Genomic DNA, 17,276 nt, shown 5'->3' with positions numbered 1-17,276 from the left:
TAACCCTTATACAGCGGAAGGTTTACGGCGGCCCCGTCCTCTGGGTCCGCCCCTTAAAAGCCGCGCCTCCTCGCTAGGCTCTGTGGGTCCCGCTGTTCCTTCCCACCTTCCAGTTTGCCTTTCGGGTCTTCGGACGCAGCTGAGCTTCCCTCCTGCTCTTCCAGCAAACGTTAGAGGACCATGCCGGGCCTGCTGCTAGGAGACGAGGCGCCTAATTTCCAGGCTGACACGACGCACGGTCCCATCCGCTTCCACGAATTTCTGGGAGACTCGTGAGTACGAGTACGCGGTCGCTGGCTGAGGGCTGCACGTAGTAGGGCTCCTCTAACCCAGGGGTCTTCAAACTTGGTAAATTTAAGACTTATAGACTTCAACTCCCAGACTTCCTGAGCTAACATGACTGGAGGAGGAATTGTGGGAGTTGAAGTCCACAAGTCTTAAAGCTGTCAAGTTTGAAGACCCCTGCGTCTAATCGGTGGTCCTCCCTTGGTAGAACTGCTTTACCCTAGAGTGCCATAGACACTTTGCTCCTTTCATTTGTGGGAGAATTGGCTAGAGCAGCTACCACAGGTGGAAAAAGAGCCTACCAAGGTAATCAATGGCACTAGAGCAATTAAAAGGGCTGCAGCATCTTCGTGGAAACAGTCTTGGGTGGAGGAAGGGGTTATCTCTCCTTAACTAATTAACTCCAAGGAGAGGAAAAAAAGAGAAAATTTTGATTCTGTTCCTCCTTTCTCCTGCCAAACAGAATTGTTGTGCCTTTAACCATCTATCTTCTGTATGGCTTATAACCTACATGAAAGGTGGAATATAAATAGTTCTAACAATGAAATAATAAATTGGTTATTGAAATATGTACAATGTAAAAGAAGTGGATATTCTTTCTTCCTAAGGTAGGAATAAAGAGTCCCATTTAAACTGGTGGGCAGAAAGTTCAAAGAGAAAATCATTCATGCATTGCACAGTTTGTTTATTGTACAGTATTTATTGTCACAAAATGTGGCTTTCAAAAGAATATATCAACTAGCTATAAATTCTCAGAAACCTTTAAGTAAATTACTGAGAATATATGCTCAGAAATTATATTGTTCACATCCTTTTGAATTTTCTGAAACGCTTTGTCCACAAAAATGAACTGAATGGTGGATCAGATAGTCCTTGGCAAAGTTTTCCTGTGCTACGCTTTTGGTAAGCGGGTACAGTGGTCTTAATTTGGGATCTTCAGAGTTTCTTAATTTAACCTTTATTCTTCTATCCTTCTAATTAAATGTATTCCATAGCATGAAGTGCAGCTACTCTACATGCTGTGCTTAGTCACATTTAGGGTGTACTGTATATCACAATAACTGTTGACTCAAAGTAGCCAATCTCTTTGAATTATTAGAGACACATTTGGAATTTTGAGAATGTTGAAATACCTCTTACATAATGGTTGCTGTACGGAGGGAATGCCTCTTCAATAAGTAGTTACCATGGTAAATGTGGTCAGTTGCAGAACAGCCGTTTATTAGAATGCAAACTAGTAAGATTATTCCCAGCCTCTTCCATGTCTGCAAAATGTTCTCTACTGCCCTATCTTAATTTTTTTCTTGTTCTTTTTTCTTGAGTGAATTGATAGATTTCCAGGAAAGCGCTGGGCAAACATGTTCCTTATTTTTATTTTCTAACAAAAGTCTCAGAGCCCTATTCTTGTAAATAACAATGATATTTAAAAAAAGAGTTAAAAAAAATCCCATGGGACAAGGAAGGATTGAGGTATTATCTATTTTTGTGGTTAGAGTTGGGCAGCTTTTCTTTGGAATCTGGGGAAAAATCTTAGAATACTGTACTAGGTATATTGATTTTGTAGGTCCCAATTAGGTCTCAATTGGTTTCTTTTATTGTATGAGCTTAATGAATGTATTAAGTTTTGGATCATAATCTTTCATTAGATGCATACATTATCCACTTGAGAAGGTAGTGTTACATATACATTAGGCAGTGCTTCAGATTCAGTTTCAAAAGGGGGGAAGGAGAACATAACTATTACTATAACTTTTTAAAAGTAGAGTATCTTTTCTGTGGATTTATCCATGCATCCCAGGAAAAGGTGTAGATACTTTAAAAAATGAAGGCCCTTTAGTTTCATACCCTTTTGTGAAAACACTTGTGCTATTGTCCTTCAAGCTAACCCAAAAGGTCTAGTTAGCAAAAATGCTGCCATTTTGCTCCTCACTTCCTAGTCAAAGTAATGAATGTTATAAGTTTACTGTATAATCTGATGGCCATTTGGGATTTATTTTAAAAAATCACAATTTAATCTGTGACAAGCTTTGATTATAGAGCACACACAGTCCCATCAAGCCTTGTAATCACCATTTTTTGGTTTGCCTGGCCCAGAAACCTGGTTATAATTTTTGATGAATTGGTTTTTTCAAAGCTGCTAACCACAGTTTGAGCAAAATGATGACTTTTAATTTGATTGCTTAGAACAGGGCTATCAAACTTTCTGGCCACGGGCCGGATATGTCACGTGCTGGCCACGCCCATGCCCAATTTAGCAAAGGGGAAAAAAAGTCAGGATACGTGCCATGACGACATGAGTTTGACACCCCTGGCTTAGAAGATAGACTAGAGGCTTAAAAGAAATGCTGGTACATATATCTGGTAATAAGCAAAATTCAAATTGATCAGTTTCCCTATATTAAAGGCATACCACAATGAATTGATTGAAATGACTCAATTTGTCCCAATAGCAAGCCTGTAAGGATTAGGAGCTGGAGCTGTCTTTTTTTACACTAGTGTTAGAACATTCTAACTTAGACCCATACATTTCTATGGGTATATTCTTTTGATTATTGAAAACTGAAGTCATTTTCAAGGTTGTATTAATCATTAGACTAAGAAATATATCATGATAGATTTTGGAATAGTTAGTTTTATAACTGGATTTATAAAAATATATTTATGCTTCATTATAATAAGGTAATTACTCTGGAAATACATAAAATACAACATTTGTTCATTATAGTGGTAATGCAAAACTCTTTCTTTAAATCAATGATATAATCACTTAGGTTAACTATTACATTGCAACTCTGAGACAAGTCATTTCATTCTCAGAAGTACAGACAAAAGAGCAAAGGGTAGATTCCTGTTGCTCAATTTTGTTTTCCTTTGGAGCAGCTGCTTGACTAGAGTCCAATTTGGCAACTTCCAGACTACTAGGTATTCAGCAGTTCTTAGCCAATGTGAGAAGGGTATGGTGGATGAGAGTTTCAGAACTTGAAGTTTGATATACATGGACAATGCCAAATTGGAAAAAACTAAAATAAAAATGAAGCTTTGCAATAGGCCAAGGCTATACGATAGAATATTATATATTAAATTCAGGAATATCGAAAGATGAATATGGATATTCACCTGCTAAGCAAGTTCACATGGAAATCCATGTTATACAGAAAAGAGCAACAAAGATGATTAGGGGACTAAATCTAGAAGCTAAAACATGAACAATTGCAGGAATTGGAGATGTGTAGTTTAATGAAAAGAAGGACTAGTGGTGACATAATAGCAGTGTTCCAATATCTAAGGGGCTGCCACAAAGAGAACTAAGTCAAGCTATTCTCCAAAGCACCTGAAGGCAGAACAAGAAGCAATGGATGGAAACTTGTCAAGGAGAGAAGCAACCTAGAACCAAGCAGAAATTTCCTGACAGTGGGAACAATTGAAGCAATTTGCCTCCAGAAATTGTGGGTGCTCCAACACTGGAGGTTTTAAAGAAAAGATTGGACAACCATTTGTCTGAAATGGTATAAGATTTCCTGCTTGAGCATGGGGTTGAACCTGAAGACCTCCAATGTCCCTTAAACTCTGCTGTTTTGTTGTGATTGCAAGAGGCTTCCTATATTTGCTGGCATAAATTCTGCATGTGAATGTAATTTACATCTTCATCTGACTATTATGTTTGATGATAGTATTAAAGCAACTATTAGCAGTTGCTTTACAGTGTTGTAGTATGCATCCAGAAACAATGATCTATTAAGAGTTTCCAAATTTGTCCTAACCTTGCTACTTTTCTGCTTGAGCCTCCAAATTACATTAGTACTATCTGCAACATTTATGGTATTACAGCAGCTTTTGTCGCCCACACAGCCATAGATATTTGTAACAAACCAAAGTAATCTCAAAATGATGACAAATGTACAGAATGGAAATTATATTAGCCTTTTCAACAATTACTCTTTAGTTTAACAAAATCCTTGATAACTTGCGTGAACTTTAAATTGAGTTCTTGTACTGAATAAAGTCATAATCAGATCTTCATTTGAATTGCTATTTGCTAAACCATTTGCTAATTCATATAATTTCATAAATCATATTTTTCACTTGAGATTGTTTCACACATCAGAGTAAGCCGAAATACATTTTTTCTCATATGGATTATATAACAATGTGTAGAATTTTCAACGTTTTGTTTCAAATGACCCCACAGCTCTTAGAAGATTATTTCATGAACATTTTTGATGTCATTATGCTTAATTTCTAAAAAATCACAAAAGCAGGACAGTTAGTTTGCAACTACAGCATATATGTAACTGTGCAATCTCCACTTTTATTGAAACTGACTGCTCTATTCAAATTTGACTTAACCATTGTTCATACATTGCCAAACAAAAGCTGGATCTTGCACAAAGGATTTTGGGAATATTGTTCTATTGTGACAAATGTCTGGGTATGTTGTTCATGTGTATTTCCACCAAGAGAGGTTGAAATGCAGGCAGACTAGTTTAGAGAGGTGGGAGGTAGCATTAGCTATTGACAAAAGTATGAAAGCCTGCCAAGGTTATAATCTCTTTGGCTTTGGGCAATGCTTCAATTGAGAAGGTATTGAAATGCTGGGAGTTGCATAATGGGGCTGGTTAGTACAAATGGAAAGAACAAAGATAACTCTGAGAAAAAAGATATGCTAAAATTATTAAAGTAACCTAAGCTTTCTAGCTCTCCAGAATTCTGCTGTGGGATGGCCTAGCCTTCTCCAATCAGGTGTCCTCTAGATAAATTTGATTTTAGATCTTATAAACCCTAGCAAACAAAGGATTGGGCTTTATTCAGGATATGGGATTTAAACCCCTTCTTATCTGGTGCATTGAACTATAGAGCTCAAAAATCAGAAAAAGGGGGAAAGGAGTAAAATTAAGCAGAATCATTTAAATATTTCAAACTATATACTTTCTAGATGCTATTCAGTGTCAATTCTTCTCAGCCTTCCAGATCACAGTTGTAAACAAACTTTGAAATAACATTTTAAATCTGTTCTGACTTAGTAGGCTTCAATGCTATCTGCCATGTGATTCTTTTTCTTTCAGATGGGGCATCCTCTTCTCTCATCCAAGGGACTTTACTCCAGTGTGTACCACAGAACTTGGTCGAGCAGCAAAATTAGCACCAGAATTTGCCAAGCGAAAAGTTAAATTAATAGCCCTCTCTATTGATGATGTCAGCGACCATCTCGCTTGGTGCAAGGTATTGTGGAAGAAAAAAACAATGACAAGAAGAAAGAGGCAGGATAAAAATTGGAATGTTATTTTCAACCAGACATGGAAAACATTTTGATAGTCTGCATTTAATGTTTTGAGGGATTGCTGCTATGGGCAGAATTAATCATGTATGTAGGTTGGGAAGTGATTTTCAGATTTTCTTTTTAAAAGAAAAGGTGATGCTATTTTAGAGTACTGTTTTCTATCTCAATGTGGTAAGAATGTACACTAGTAAATTTGACAACCTCATGCCAAGTTATAACAGTGCATTTAGAGAAGGCTTTTAAGGGCACAAAAAAGGGATTGAGGACCACAGATTGATAATCCTTACATTTGGCCTTAAGTCTCTTCTGGTGCTCTTCTGTAGTTCTATTATGAAAACATTGAAAACTTCAACATTAGTTTTACATTCTTCATAATCTTTACAAATAAAAAATTAACTGAGTAAATTGTGGGTAATTGAAGTAAGCTAATTCCAGAAACCATGATTTCAAAGATTATTTAATATATATGCTGCAATAGGAATCATAATGAATGCCAGATAATTGTCTGACCAATGTTCATAGGTATCCCTATAGAATTATTTCACTGTTCTGTCCCATGTACAAATAGGGGTGGGGGTGGGAGAACAAAACTGTTTTTGAGGTTTCAGCCCCCCAAATTTAGGATTATATTTCCTTTAAATATAATGGACTATAATTCCTACCATCCTTGTATTATAATTCAGGTGTGAAAACATTAATTGGCTTAACAGGTTTAAGCATGTTTATCAATAAAGCAATTTTTTAAAAAGTGTAAGAGAAAATATAAAACAAAACAAAAACAGTAACGACAGTAATCTGTGCATATCAAATATATTTTGGATTTTTTAAAAAATAAAAAGCATTAAGACTGTTTTGATAGCTATTCTCTTTTCAAAATAGTGGGTTTATTTCATGCTGATATATTCATATTTGACATAAGTTTTCACAACTGGTACAACAATAAATCTCAGTTATCCTGACTTTGAAGGCAGTGTTCAGGAACTAGATTACAGGAGGAGTTTGCAGGCACAATATCCTTGAGTTGATTTCCTGCAGACAAGGTAAAAGCCATTAAAAAAAATCTGCCTACTGCAGAATAGAGAGAGATTGAACACTACAGAAAAGTTGGTATTAGGGTTTAAATTCCAGGGCTTTTGAGTGAACAAAAATTTGATCATTCTCTTCTCACTTCAAAGATTGGGAGACACCTACTTAATATTTATATAACATGGTTGTTGTATCCAACCTGAAAATGTGGCTTCCTGCCTCACCATTCAGTCATACTGACTTCTATTTTGCAGGCAGTAATGTAGGTTTATTATAAGAAAAGTGTCAAAATAAATGAACTTCATGAGGAATTTATAATTACCCTTTCCTGTGATTAATTTTTTTTAGCTTGGATATGACTATACTAGCAAATGAAAGAAAAGCACAGCAAAACTGTCACATGTGCTATTTAAACATGGTGCTAAATAATTTGTAGTACCACCATGATAGGACAGTTGTTGCATTAAAAACACATAGAAAGTACAGGCTCTTTAGAATATAAACACATACCATATTTCCCCATGTATAAGCACCCCCTTTGTATAAGCCACCCCCCAATTTTTGGACTGTGAAGTTTTGAAAAAAATATTTTATTAGAGAAACAAGTTATGAAGAAAGAAAATTTACAAAGAAACAAAATTCGACGTCTAGATCTACAACTTCGGTCATGATGCCGAAAGCGGTGCGGGCGACGCTAGCAATCTACGCATCGGAACGAGAGTAGGAATGAAGCATTCAGGCCGATGCCTAGCGTATGCATTTCTATCGCGTACTCGCACTCGTAATCGTATCATCACTTACAATTTTTACAAAAAAGTATAGCATACTGCTGGAAAACCAGTTTATTCCTACTTTATTATTTTATGCATTTTTCACGTATAAAAAGTGTACCTGCTTTGTATATGCCACCCCCCTACTTTTTGGGCTTGAAAATTTTGGAAAAAAGGGGTGGCTTATACATGGGGAAATACGGTAGCTTACTTATCATGAAGTTGTATTTTTGTCAGTGTTAGTACCTGCTAAACATTTCATGCAGAGGTGCACTTTTTAATACTTTCAAAACTCTTTAAACTTGAAGCGCAGACCAAATTCAACCTAAGAATGCATTTTGTTATGCATATTTAATTACTCCATTATTCTTTATAACAAGTTATATAATCTTATACATACTGTTATCTTTCTTTAAAAATGCAAATAAGTGCTTCTACAGAATAACTAATTTTGTATATACAAAATAATAACCGAAGAGCAGCAATGTAAAACTTTTAGTAGATCTATTGAAAATATTATTTAGTAACATCAGATTATACTACTGTTATGCTGCTGCTGTTTACAGATTTTTAAAAATTATTGTTCAGCTGTTTTTCCAGATAGTTGAAAAACAATTCCCTTTTAGAGAGCACATTGCCTATGCACTGCTTGAAACAGTTCATGAAACTTACTAAAATAAAAAGTCCACTCTGATTTCTAAGAAAGGAAAATAAAAATTGCTTGTCTTTTTTTAATACATAGTGGGTAAGCGAGTAGGTTGACTGTTCAAAGGAATCTCACAATGTTCCCTGTGTTGGGTGGAGTAACTTAATTATTTGTATATAGGATTTTTTTAAAGAGATGCTAAAATTTAGAAATCATTGTTTCATATGCACAAAATACTAGCATGCAAATTTGACTTTATAAAGCTGTAGCTGCAGATCAATAAATTATACATGTAAATTGGACTTTCAGTTAAAATCATGCATAAAAAGCCGCATTCAAAAAGCTGATGTTATTTAATTAAAATCTTAGAATTTATAAAGTTTAGACAAATTATTAAATGAGAAAACACAACAATGTTCAGTAGCCCCATCCATGATAACTGGTTTTGTTTGTTTCCCTTCCCCCAAACACATAAAAGTATACTTATTTTGTCATATCTGCTACTGCCTACCGTACCTTTTTTATTTGAATTACTTTGTGCACATCTGCTTAGTACATTTAGTAGGTAATTAAAATAATATCTGATTCTTCATATTGTGCTCCAGCCATTGGATTCAACCTTGCACTCTAGATAATGGGACATTTGAGAAGAATTCATGGAAGTATGTAAAGTAACTTCTTGGATTGAGTTTGGTTCCTGCTGATTATAGGGAGCCCATGTACTCATACTCCTTTGATTTGAAATCATTTAGCTACTTTTCAAAGTTACAATGGACCTCCTAAAAGATACTTATGACCCAGTTTTGATGGCCAGTCCCTCCTCATATGATCACATGACCACATTTTGGACCCCTGGCAGTCTGCCCACATTCATGGCCATTTCCAGCACCCCTTAGTCATGTAACCATAATTTACAACTTTGCTGAAAACCCATGTTTGCATCCAGTTTTCAGCAAAATGCCCCAAAGAGAACTATTGTTTCACTTCATGACATAATATGCTTAACAACTGTAGATTCACATAACCATTGTGATTTGTTTAATGACCATTGCAAAAAAAATGGTCATAAAAATGGGCCAGTTAGTTGACAATCCACTATATGGTCATTACAACTTCTGATTGTAATAAGCCTCTGTTAAAGTTGTAAGTTGAGGACTACCTATAACAATATAGAAATTTGACATTACCTTTTCCCAGGAAGTATTTCTGCCCAGAAGTTTCCTGATTGTCTCCTCCTTTTTTTTAATTTGGCCAGATGTACTTTATAACCTACATATAGATCAAAATTTCACTTACCAAAATCATTCAGGTTTTTTTGCTGACAACAGGGTCTTGTCCACCTGTATTAATCATAAATTATATATAGATTAATTATAAAATATGCCAGCATTGTCTCCAGACTGATGGAAAATATTTCTAATTTATTTTTGTCTCTGGCTCTTAATCTTCCTTCTGCTGGCAGTATGTTACCACTACCTAGTTGCCTAACTAAAACTGTGGCCCTAGGGCCCTAAATTTTCCACTTCTCTGCTTTACATCTTGTGCAAAAAAACTAGGCATGCCATTGCAGTAAGGAAGCTAATGGTTGACTTCTTGTATGAGCAAGTTACTTCTGTGGTGAGCCAGTACTTCACAGAAGAAATTGCTAGTCTCAAATGGATGCACAGTTGCAAATCGTAGTTTCCCTGTTTTGAGTGTGACTTTTCATATTTTTTCCATCAGTACCAAAATCTATATAAATAGAATATGTTTCAAACAGTAGGCTGCCTCTTTGCAGCATTTTGCTTTTTAAAAAATTAAACCGTTTTATTTATTTGGTTTATTCTGGCTGAAATAGTTTTGAGTGTTTTGATCATTTTTTAAATCATAATGGAAGGCTTCTAATAACAAAGTCTTTTTTAAAACAAATTTTATTCAGTTTTTCACATTAAAAACAAAAATCTCTTTTTAGTGGACAACATATTTCCGGGTCATCACCTTTACATACAAATATGATAGCAATTATACATTCATATATGCATACTTAATTCTATTATTACCTTTTCCATTCCAAATTTTCAGTAAGGAGAGAAACAAACATTCTAGCCTCTTTCATTAATCTCAATCGAAACATATTTTGGTTTCATTTCAATTATTTCAAATATAATCCTTTAATATTTATTTTAAAAATAAAGATAAATGATATGTATTTGCCTAAAAATAATAATGATAATAATAAAAAGGTTACCAATGTCTCTCCTTGCTTTAATAGTCTATATTAATTTATTAATTTAGTTGGTTCTTTAGTCTGTCATATTCCCTTTCCATTACACATTCTTTTTATAAATTCTAGATTAATACAAATTTTAACACTAAAGAAAAAAAAAACAAGTATAGGTTTCCCCTTTTACTGCTTTGAGTATGACACCTCAATGATTAAAATATACCTTTATTCCCCCATCTTGATTTCCAATAAACCATTATTTTTAAGAAGTTACAATAATAATCATTACATCTTTTCATTTGGATTCCGCAGCATATTTTCCCCCCTTAATTTTTAATAGACGTTATCAGTATCTATATTACCCTATTTTCTAAATATTTGAATTGCAGAAATATTCCTATTACCCCTTGTCACCCTGCAGAATCTCCTTTTTAATTCATCAACCATTATCTCTGAAAAAACAATTTCTTTTCAACGTTTTACTATTTCCGTATTTCTTTATTTCATGCACCTGTTTCTTACTGCTTCTCCTCCCCTTCTTTTCCCCATATCTTTTCTCATTCCAGTTTATATCCCTCCCTTTCTTAATATCTTCCTTTCCTCTTTTCTGCTGGTCTTTCTTTTTTGCCTTTCCCGACTTCACAGGTATTCCCCCTTTTGATTGCCTTCTTAAATCTCAACTTTTTAACCTTCCTTCTTTTCCCACTTCTTTGTGTTCTTTGTGTTAATTGTCTATTTAAAATGTCTTCTCCTTGAATCAACTCCTCCTCCTCTGAAGCTCTTTCTTCTTGTTCTTAAATCACCATTTCCATTTTTTTCTAACACAGAGCAAAGTGATTTCGCCTCTTTCCTGTCATAATTCTCTCATATTTTTAAGTTCCAGTTTTAATTCCCGAAGAGATATCATCATTACACACTCTTGTATTTTATGATCGTTAAGGTCCACACAAAAAAACACTTTTACTTTCCTTCTTTCTTCTTTCAATTTTCTAAAGTTCTCAATTATTCCAGCCCAGGGTCTATACCAAAAACATCAATCAATCCCACAGTCAGTCTTTCCTTTCTTTTTTCTTTATTCTGGTTCTGCTTTCACTTTCTAAGATTCTTACTTTGTTTCAGTATTTCTTTAATGTTATATCAACACAAGTTCATTCAGAAACAGGATGCTTTCCCTTTTATTTGAGCTCAAATTTTTGTCAAAAGGTGGCACTCTCCATTATACAAAGTCTTCACCTTTTCCCCCTATATTTTTGTTTAGGGTTTTTCAAACCTCAATATTCCAGCCCAGTTCAGTCTCCAATTTGTAAACTTTATTATTATTATTTTTTGATAATCTTAAGTCCAGCTTTATTTTATCCCTGTTTATTGACAAAATATTTTAGTCCAATTTAGTTAAATCTTTAGTTCCGGCTTCTTCCTTTCCCGGTTCGAAGCCCCGCTTAGCTGTCAAAAATATTTTCTTATTTTTTTTCCTGTCCCTTTGTAATTTCGCCGCTCACTTTTCTTTTCTTAAAAATTCCATGTTACCTTAATCCCAGGGTACTTTTGTTTAGTTGTATTGCCCAGTTGTCCCGGTTCAGATGTTATCCACCTCTTTCTTCCCTCCTGCACAAAGCTTAATCCAGCTGAGCCCTCTTCGGGGTGGCCATTTTAAACTACCGCTGCAGTCTTTGGGGGGGAAAAGACCAAGCCTGGGGGGGGGAGATGCAGCTCCCCTCAACCTGGCTTGCGGCTTCCCCTTACTCCGCCGCCCCTCCAAGGCAGCTTCAGCCCCTAATTGTAATAATTGGGGCTCTCCAACGAAAGAGCATGTTTTTGTTCAGAGTTGACTTCGTACTAATTGTAATTGAACAAATTTGCAATACAACATTAAATGTTCCCCTTTTGCAGGACATCAATGCCTACAACGGTGACAAGCCTATTGATAAACTCCCTTTTCCAATAATTGCTGATTTAAAACGGGAACTTTCAGTCCAACTTGGCATGCTGGATCCAGATGAGATAGGCAAAGATGGAATGCCTTTGACTGCTCGTGTGGTAAATATCTATACATTGCCCTTTTAACATTGCTTTTTTGCACGCTGCAACTTTCTCAGTTGCTTATGTACTATTTATTGCCTTATTTCTGTTTATCTGTTATTATTTAACCAAATGAGAAGCCTGTGGTCCATCAGTTCTCTCCATGTAGCCAATAAGCATGTCTGCAAGAAAGAAAATTGCTGACATATCTAATCAGAATGGAATGGGTTATGAAATAATAAAATTAGACTAACATGTAATATTATTTAGTAACTCAATTCTATAAAATAGATTCCAGGAACTGAGAAGAGTAATAAATCATAGTTGTCGACCTCCATTTGTGACTAACTCAAAATATGTTGACAGGTAGATTCTCCTCTAATCTTTCAATTATGATATTTAGTTGCACAGAAAAGTTCTCAAATTTCTTTTGTACACAACAGTTGTAATCTCATATAAATATTTCCCATTTTAATGATAAAACTTATTACAATTGTGCCAGGTTCAGGATTACAAATACTCAATAAATGATTTTGGATAAGAACTTAGCCTTACAGGCTATGTGGGAAATTCCTATCCAAGAATTACATTTTATTAAATACATTGCCCCCCCATGCACTGGTTATTTGTCATAGGAAAAATGTAACACTAAATAGTTGAAGAATTATATAATTCCACAAAAGATTGGCAAGAAATGGATGATTTATACAACAGTGATGTGATAATATGTGATAATTTGTTTTATTTACAATTCTGTAACTTTGCCCTATAGGTATTCATTTTTGGCCCAGATAAGAAACTGAAACTCTCTATCCTCTACCCAGCAACCACTGGCAGAAACTTTGATGAGATTTTAAGAGTTGTTGACTCCTTGCAATTAACAGCAGTTAAGAAAGTTGCTACACCTGTTGACTGGAAGGTAGATGTTTACTTATATAAATCCATTTTATCTAAAGTATTATTCAGATACAGTGAAAATTATTGAAGAAACAGATTTTCCTATATATTGCTAAATACAACAATATTCAAATAGATTGTATAATGACCTTCATGAAGTTATCAGAGAAATATCTCTTGAAAGTACAGTTTAGTGTTGTACTAAATTTAGTGTTGTAAATTGTTACCCTCCTTCCTAAATGGAAGGGTTCCTGGTCCTGAAGGTATTTTTAAAAATTATAGATATATCTATGACAGCCCTATAATCAATTGTTTGGGCTCTCCAGTCATAATCTCTTATAAACTATCTTCAATTTCTTACAAGTGTATTCCAGTATAGGTTCAGAATTTTTTATCAGCATTTCCATTAATATTTTCTGTTGCACATTAAAACATTTGGGGTAGATTTATGAATTAGGGAAAGCTGAATTTGCCGCATTGATAAATTTATTTTTTTCAAACCTATTTAAAAGCTGAAATATGGATTTCATAATGCAGGTTCTATAATGGCCATAAGTTCATCAGCTGAAAATGCCTTTTTCAGAGGGGAAGGAGAAAAAATGTTCAAGAAACCTTGTGAAATCTTGATACATTTTATTTCTGTTTGGAAAATTCCATGAGAAGTGTTTTGAATATTTGTGGAAGAATATTCCAATTTGGCAATATGGTTCATGGAGGGTGGGAATGTTCCCTATGTTGTCTGTTTCTTTGTACATACAGAGCACTTACTTTGTAAATTATTTTAAATATCATAAAGTAATATGAGAAAAAAGTAGCCTTTATTTAGCTAGAGATTGTTTTTATAGAAGTTCGTAGCAATAGCTCTTTGGCAGGCACTTTTTAACTTTGTATTTCCAGTACAGATAGTTTTAACAAGATGCTTGAAATATTTCTCTTGCTTTGAATTGAGGTGATATGAAGAGGCACAAAACTAAATTCTAGTCTTAGATGTATGCATAATCACTATTTTGTCAACATGAAGAATATTAGATATTTCAGCTGTAGAAATGTTTAGCATAATTTGAAATGCAGAACATACAAGTAACATATACAATCCAGCTTCAGTAATATATGTCTAGAAAGATGGTAGTATGTGTTTCATATATGCAGTCTGATTCATTGATTGAAAATTCTAGGCTATTCAAATAAGAATAATTAGTAAAATTATTACTAATTTTCTTTTCCTTTCCTTGTGAGTCTGGAGACCAGGTCATGGTTGTTCCAAGCGTATCAGATGAAGAAGCCAAAAAGCTGTTTCCAGGAGGGATTTGCACTAAGCAACTTCCATCGGGCAAGAATTACCTTCGTTATACCTCTCCATAGCAATTGTGAAGAGAAATCATATGAACAGAATGCTATCACTGGGACTTTGCAGGACTGGTTGATTTAAATGTGTGGAAATGTACCTTGAGAGGCTGTTGCAAAAGGGAAGCAAAGTATTAATTTCTTTTAATCCAGTGACTGGTGTGGCTTACAGCTTCAACTAATCAGTTTAGGCTTGGTTTGTTCAAATGTAATCAGTTTTCCTCTTACCTTCTTCTTGGAATTGAATCTATCATTTTTAAAACAGTAGATTTTTCTTTAATGTATTTTCTATTCTCCAGCCACATAAAAACGTAATTCATGAAGAGATTAATATTTTTTCATTAATGGGAATCAATTTCTGTCATGTAAAAAAAATTCACCTTGCCTTATCAGAAATGAAGGTTCTTGGATTCATTTTACAAAATAAATTGAATAAACTATTACTTGTATTTAGGACTTTCATTTTAATCCATTGTATTAATTAAAAGCTTAATTCATTTTGTGAATGATTAAGGCGGAGGTATGGAATAGGTTTAACAAAGATAACATATTTTATTTAGCTGGTTCAGAAAATAAATCAAGTTAAAATATTTGTGTTACTGTTCACTCATTCTTAAATATGTCAACACTGTAATTTATGCAGGATATCATTCAAATTCTTTCTAAAAAAGGTTTTGCCTTCCACATCTAGAAAAAGCATAGAGTATTCTACCTCAATGCTAATGACTTGGTTATTTTAATCCTTATGTGAAAATGTTTAGTTCGTTTGGGCCCTGGTGATACTTCATTTTTGTAGGGAAGCAGAGTTTCAGATTTAAATTGCTGAGGGCTCTCACTTCTATTCTTGATGTTCATGGGATTTGACAGCATTATCTCAAAATTAAGCAGTGTGTCGTTTTTGATTTATAGAGATATAACAGTAAAGTTTCTCACATGATAATGAAACCTTTGTAGTAGACCCTTCAGATTAAGTAGACTCTTGGCTGTGAAAGCCACCTGGGTGACTTTGGGCCAATCACTCTCTCTCTCTCTTAGCCCAATTCACCTCACAGTATTGTTTTTGTGGGGACAGAAGGAGGAGGAAGGTGTGTTGGATATGTTTGTTGCCTTGAGTTATTTAAAAATAATAAAGATGGGATATAAATAAATAGCCTCCCTATTTTAATATTCATTCCATCTCATATCACTTGCTAGACAATGTTCTGCCATTGGGTGGTTGAATATATTCCATCCCAAAATTGCCCATGTTTCTGTTGAGATGGTTGAGACAGCATTGTACTATTGCTATTGTATCCTCTGTTTAGTTCCAAAATTGCCAGCAGGCATGGAGTGAATGTGGGTTGAAAGAGACTGCAGCTGTATGAACAACTCAAAATAATGCAATGATGAACTCTTAGTGGATATGGCTGATGAGGCAAGCAGTCTATAGTGGCAGTGACTGGATTAATGTTTCAGGAGCATTAGTGATGAAGATTTGTGCTTGCTGGCTTGGAGGAGATTGTGGGCAGTAAAAGCTAAGTACGTCTTGGTGACAAGTAGTGGAACATTGAACTGAGACCAATGGCTGGTGGGGTTGTTTATTGCATTGCTGTATTTCTTACCAAATGGAGAAGAGGGTATAGTATTTTGTAATTTTAAGAATTCCACATAAGTAAAACAAATTTCTGACACACGAGGGAAAATGCACACATTTACCACAACCAGCTATGCAATATACACATGTATATTTAAAAGATGCATTTATTACAATCCTGATTCTTGGGGGAAATTTGAAAATAGTGGAATGTATAGAGTTGGAAACTGCTTGTAAATCCATGTAATTATGCTGAAACAAACCTAGAGGGACAGAAATAATTTTGCCTTACTTCGAAGTAGAGAACTCTTTTTATGAGTAGAAATCTAATGCATGACATTTCAATTAATGATCAAAGATATTTTGTGTAGAATAAGGGAAATAACTTTGATTCACAGAAATCAATTTGAACTCCCCTATTTAGATTTAAAATTTCCCCTTAAGAAATACAACAAAGTTCTCCATATTCAAACCTTCAAGTGCTAAAGAGCCATAGAAGCACAATGGTTAGAATGCAGTACTGCAGGTTAATTCACTGCTCACTCCAGGAATTTGATTCTGACCAACTCAAAGTTGACTCAGCTTTCTATTCTTCTGAGGTTGATAAAATGAGAACCCAGATTGTTGGTGGTAATATGCTAATCCTTAGCGCTGTAAAGCTCTATGAAGCAGGATATAAGTCTTAAGTGCTATTGCTATTGAAACCTCAAACATGTTTTGCTCTTTGTTGTTGAAAGGGGATGGTATCACCATGCCTAAACTGAAAAGAGCTCTCTGAGACCTTCCGAATCTGGGAAGGGATTTAAAAAGATTGCCAAACAATTAATAATCATTCCACTGTTTAGAAAATCAACTGCCAAGTGTGAAAGATTTCAAACAACTGCCAACTTGGCCAGGCTAAAAGAAGTCTGTAAGAACGCCAGAATTTCATCACAAGCTCTACAGGTAGATCTTGTTACTACTGATGTCAAAGTCCATGAGTCTACCATTGGAAAGAAGTGGTGTAAATTGGATCTATGTGGCGGGGGGGTGTACCAGGAAGAAACCCTTGCTCTCCAGAAATAATATCAGGGCAGGTATAAAGTTTGCTGTAGATCTAGACAAAGACCAGACTTCTAAACAATGATGAGGCAAAATTAGAGTTATTTGCCAAAAATTTCTGAAGACATGTTTGTCAAAAACCAAAGACCAGAAAAACCTGTTAACAGGCCTATTTAGCAACTGTTTGAAGTACT

General features: G+C 34.8%; 2 protein-coding genes across 3 annotated transcripts in view; one reads left to right on the top strand and one right to left on the bottom strand.

Moving 5' to 3' along the window:
• The first annotated feature begins 104 nt into the window (after positions 1 to 104).
• Positions 105 to 15,058, top strand: PRDX6 (peroxiredoxin 6). The gene is made up of 5 exons (XM_026703369.2): positions 105 to 272; positions 5,349 to 5,505; positions 12,099 to 12,245; positions 13,000 to 13,146; positions 14,361 to 15,058. The coding sequence occupies exons 1-5, from the start codon at positions 181 to 183 to the stop codon at positions 14,484 to 14,486; spliced, it is 669 nt and encodes a 222-aa protein (XP_026559154.1). The 5' UTR covers positions 105 to 180; the 3' UTR covers positions 14,487 to 15,058.
• ANKRD45 (ankyrin repeat domain 45) overlaps positions 5,465 to 17,276 on the bottom strand; it is a 24,437-nt gene continuing 12,625 nt past the window's right edge. The window contains exons 6-7 of one of the 2 annotated variants that reach the window (XM_026703363.2): positions 9,302 to 9,345; positions 5,465 to 6,592 (exon numbers count right to left, since the gene is read on the bottom strand). In XM_026703363.2, the coding sequence (XP_026559148.2) occupies positions 9,311 to 9,345 (35 nt within the window). In that variant the 3' untranslated portion in view covers positions 5,465 to 6,592; positions 9,302 to 9,310. Of the gene's footprint in view, positions 6,593 to 9,301; positions 9,346 to 15,956; positions 16,305 to 17,276 lie in introns of those variants that run through there. The other variant, XM_087930486.1, reaches the window with a different exon arrangement.

Source organism: Pseudonaja textilis, chromosome 3 (genome assembly GCF_049901715.1).
Source record: "Pseudonaja textilis isolate UNSWEBS1 chromosome 3, rPseTex1.2, whole genome shotgun sequence".
Classification (NCBI taxonomy): domain Eukaryota; kingdom Metazoa; phylum Chordata; class Lepidosauria; order Squamata; family Elapidae; genus Pseudonaja; species Pseudonaja textilis.
The sequence above is the reverse complement of the archived record's forward strand: the minus strand, read 5'-3'. Positions and strand labels throughout refer to the sequence as shown.

Bases quoted from the DNA above. Each gene is read 5' to 3' on its own strand.
- PRDX6 (XM_026703369.2), top strand. From the start codon at position 181: ATGCCGGGCCTGCTGCTAGGAGACGAGGCGCCTAATTTCCAGGCTGAC. The intron at 273-5,348 runs GTGAGTACGAGT...TTTTTCTTTCAG, and splicing joins CACGAATTTCTGGGAGACTC to ATGGGGCATCCTCTTCTCTC. The intron at 12,246-12,999 runs GTAAATATCTAT...TTTGCCCTATAG, and splicing joins TGCCTTTGACTGCTCGTGTG to GTATTCATTTTTGGCCCAGA.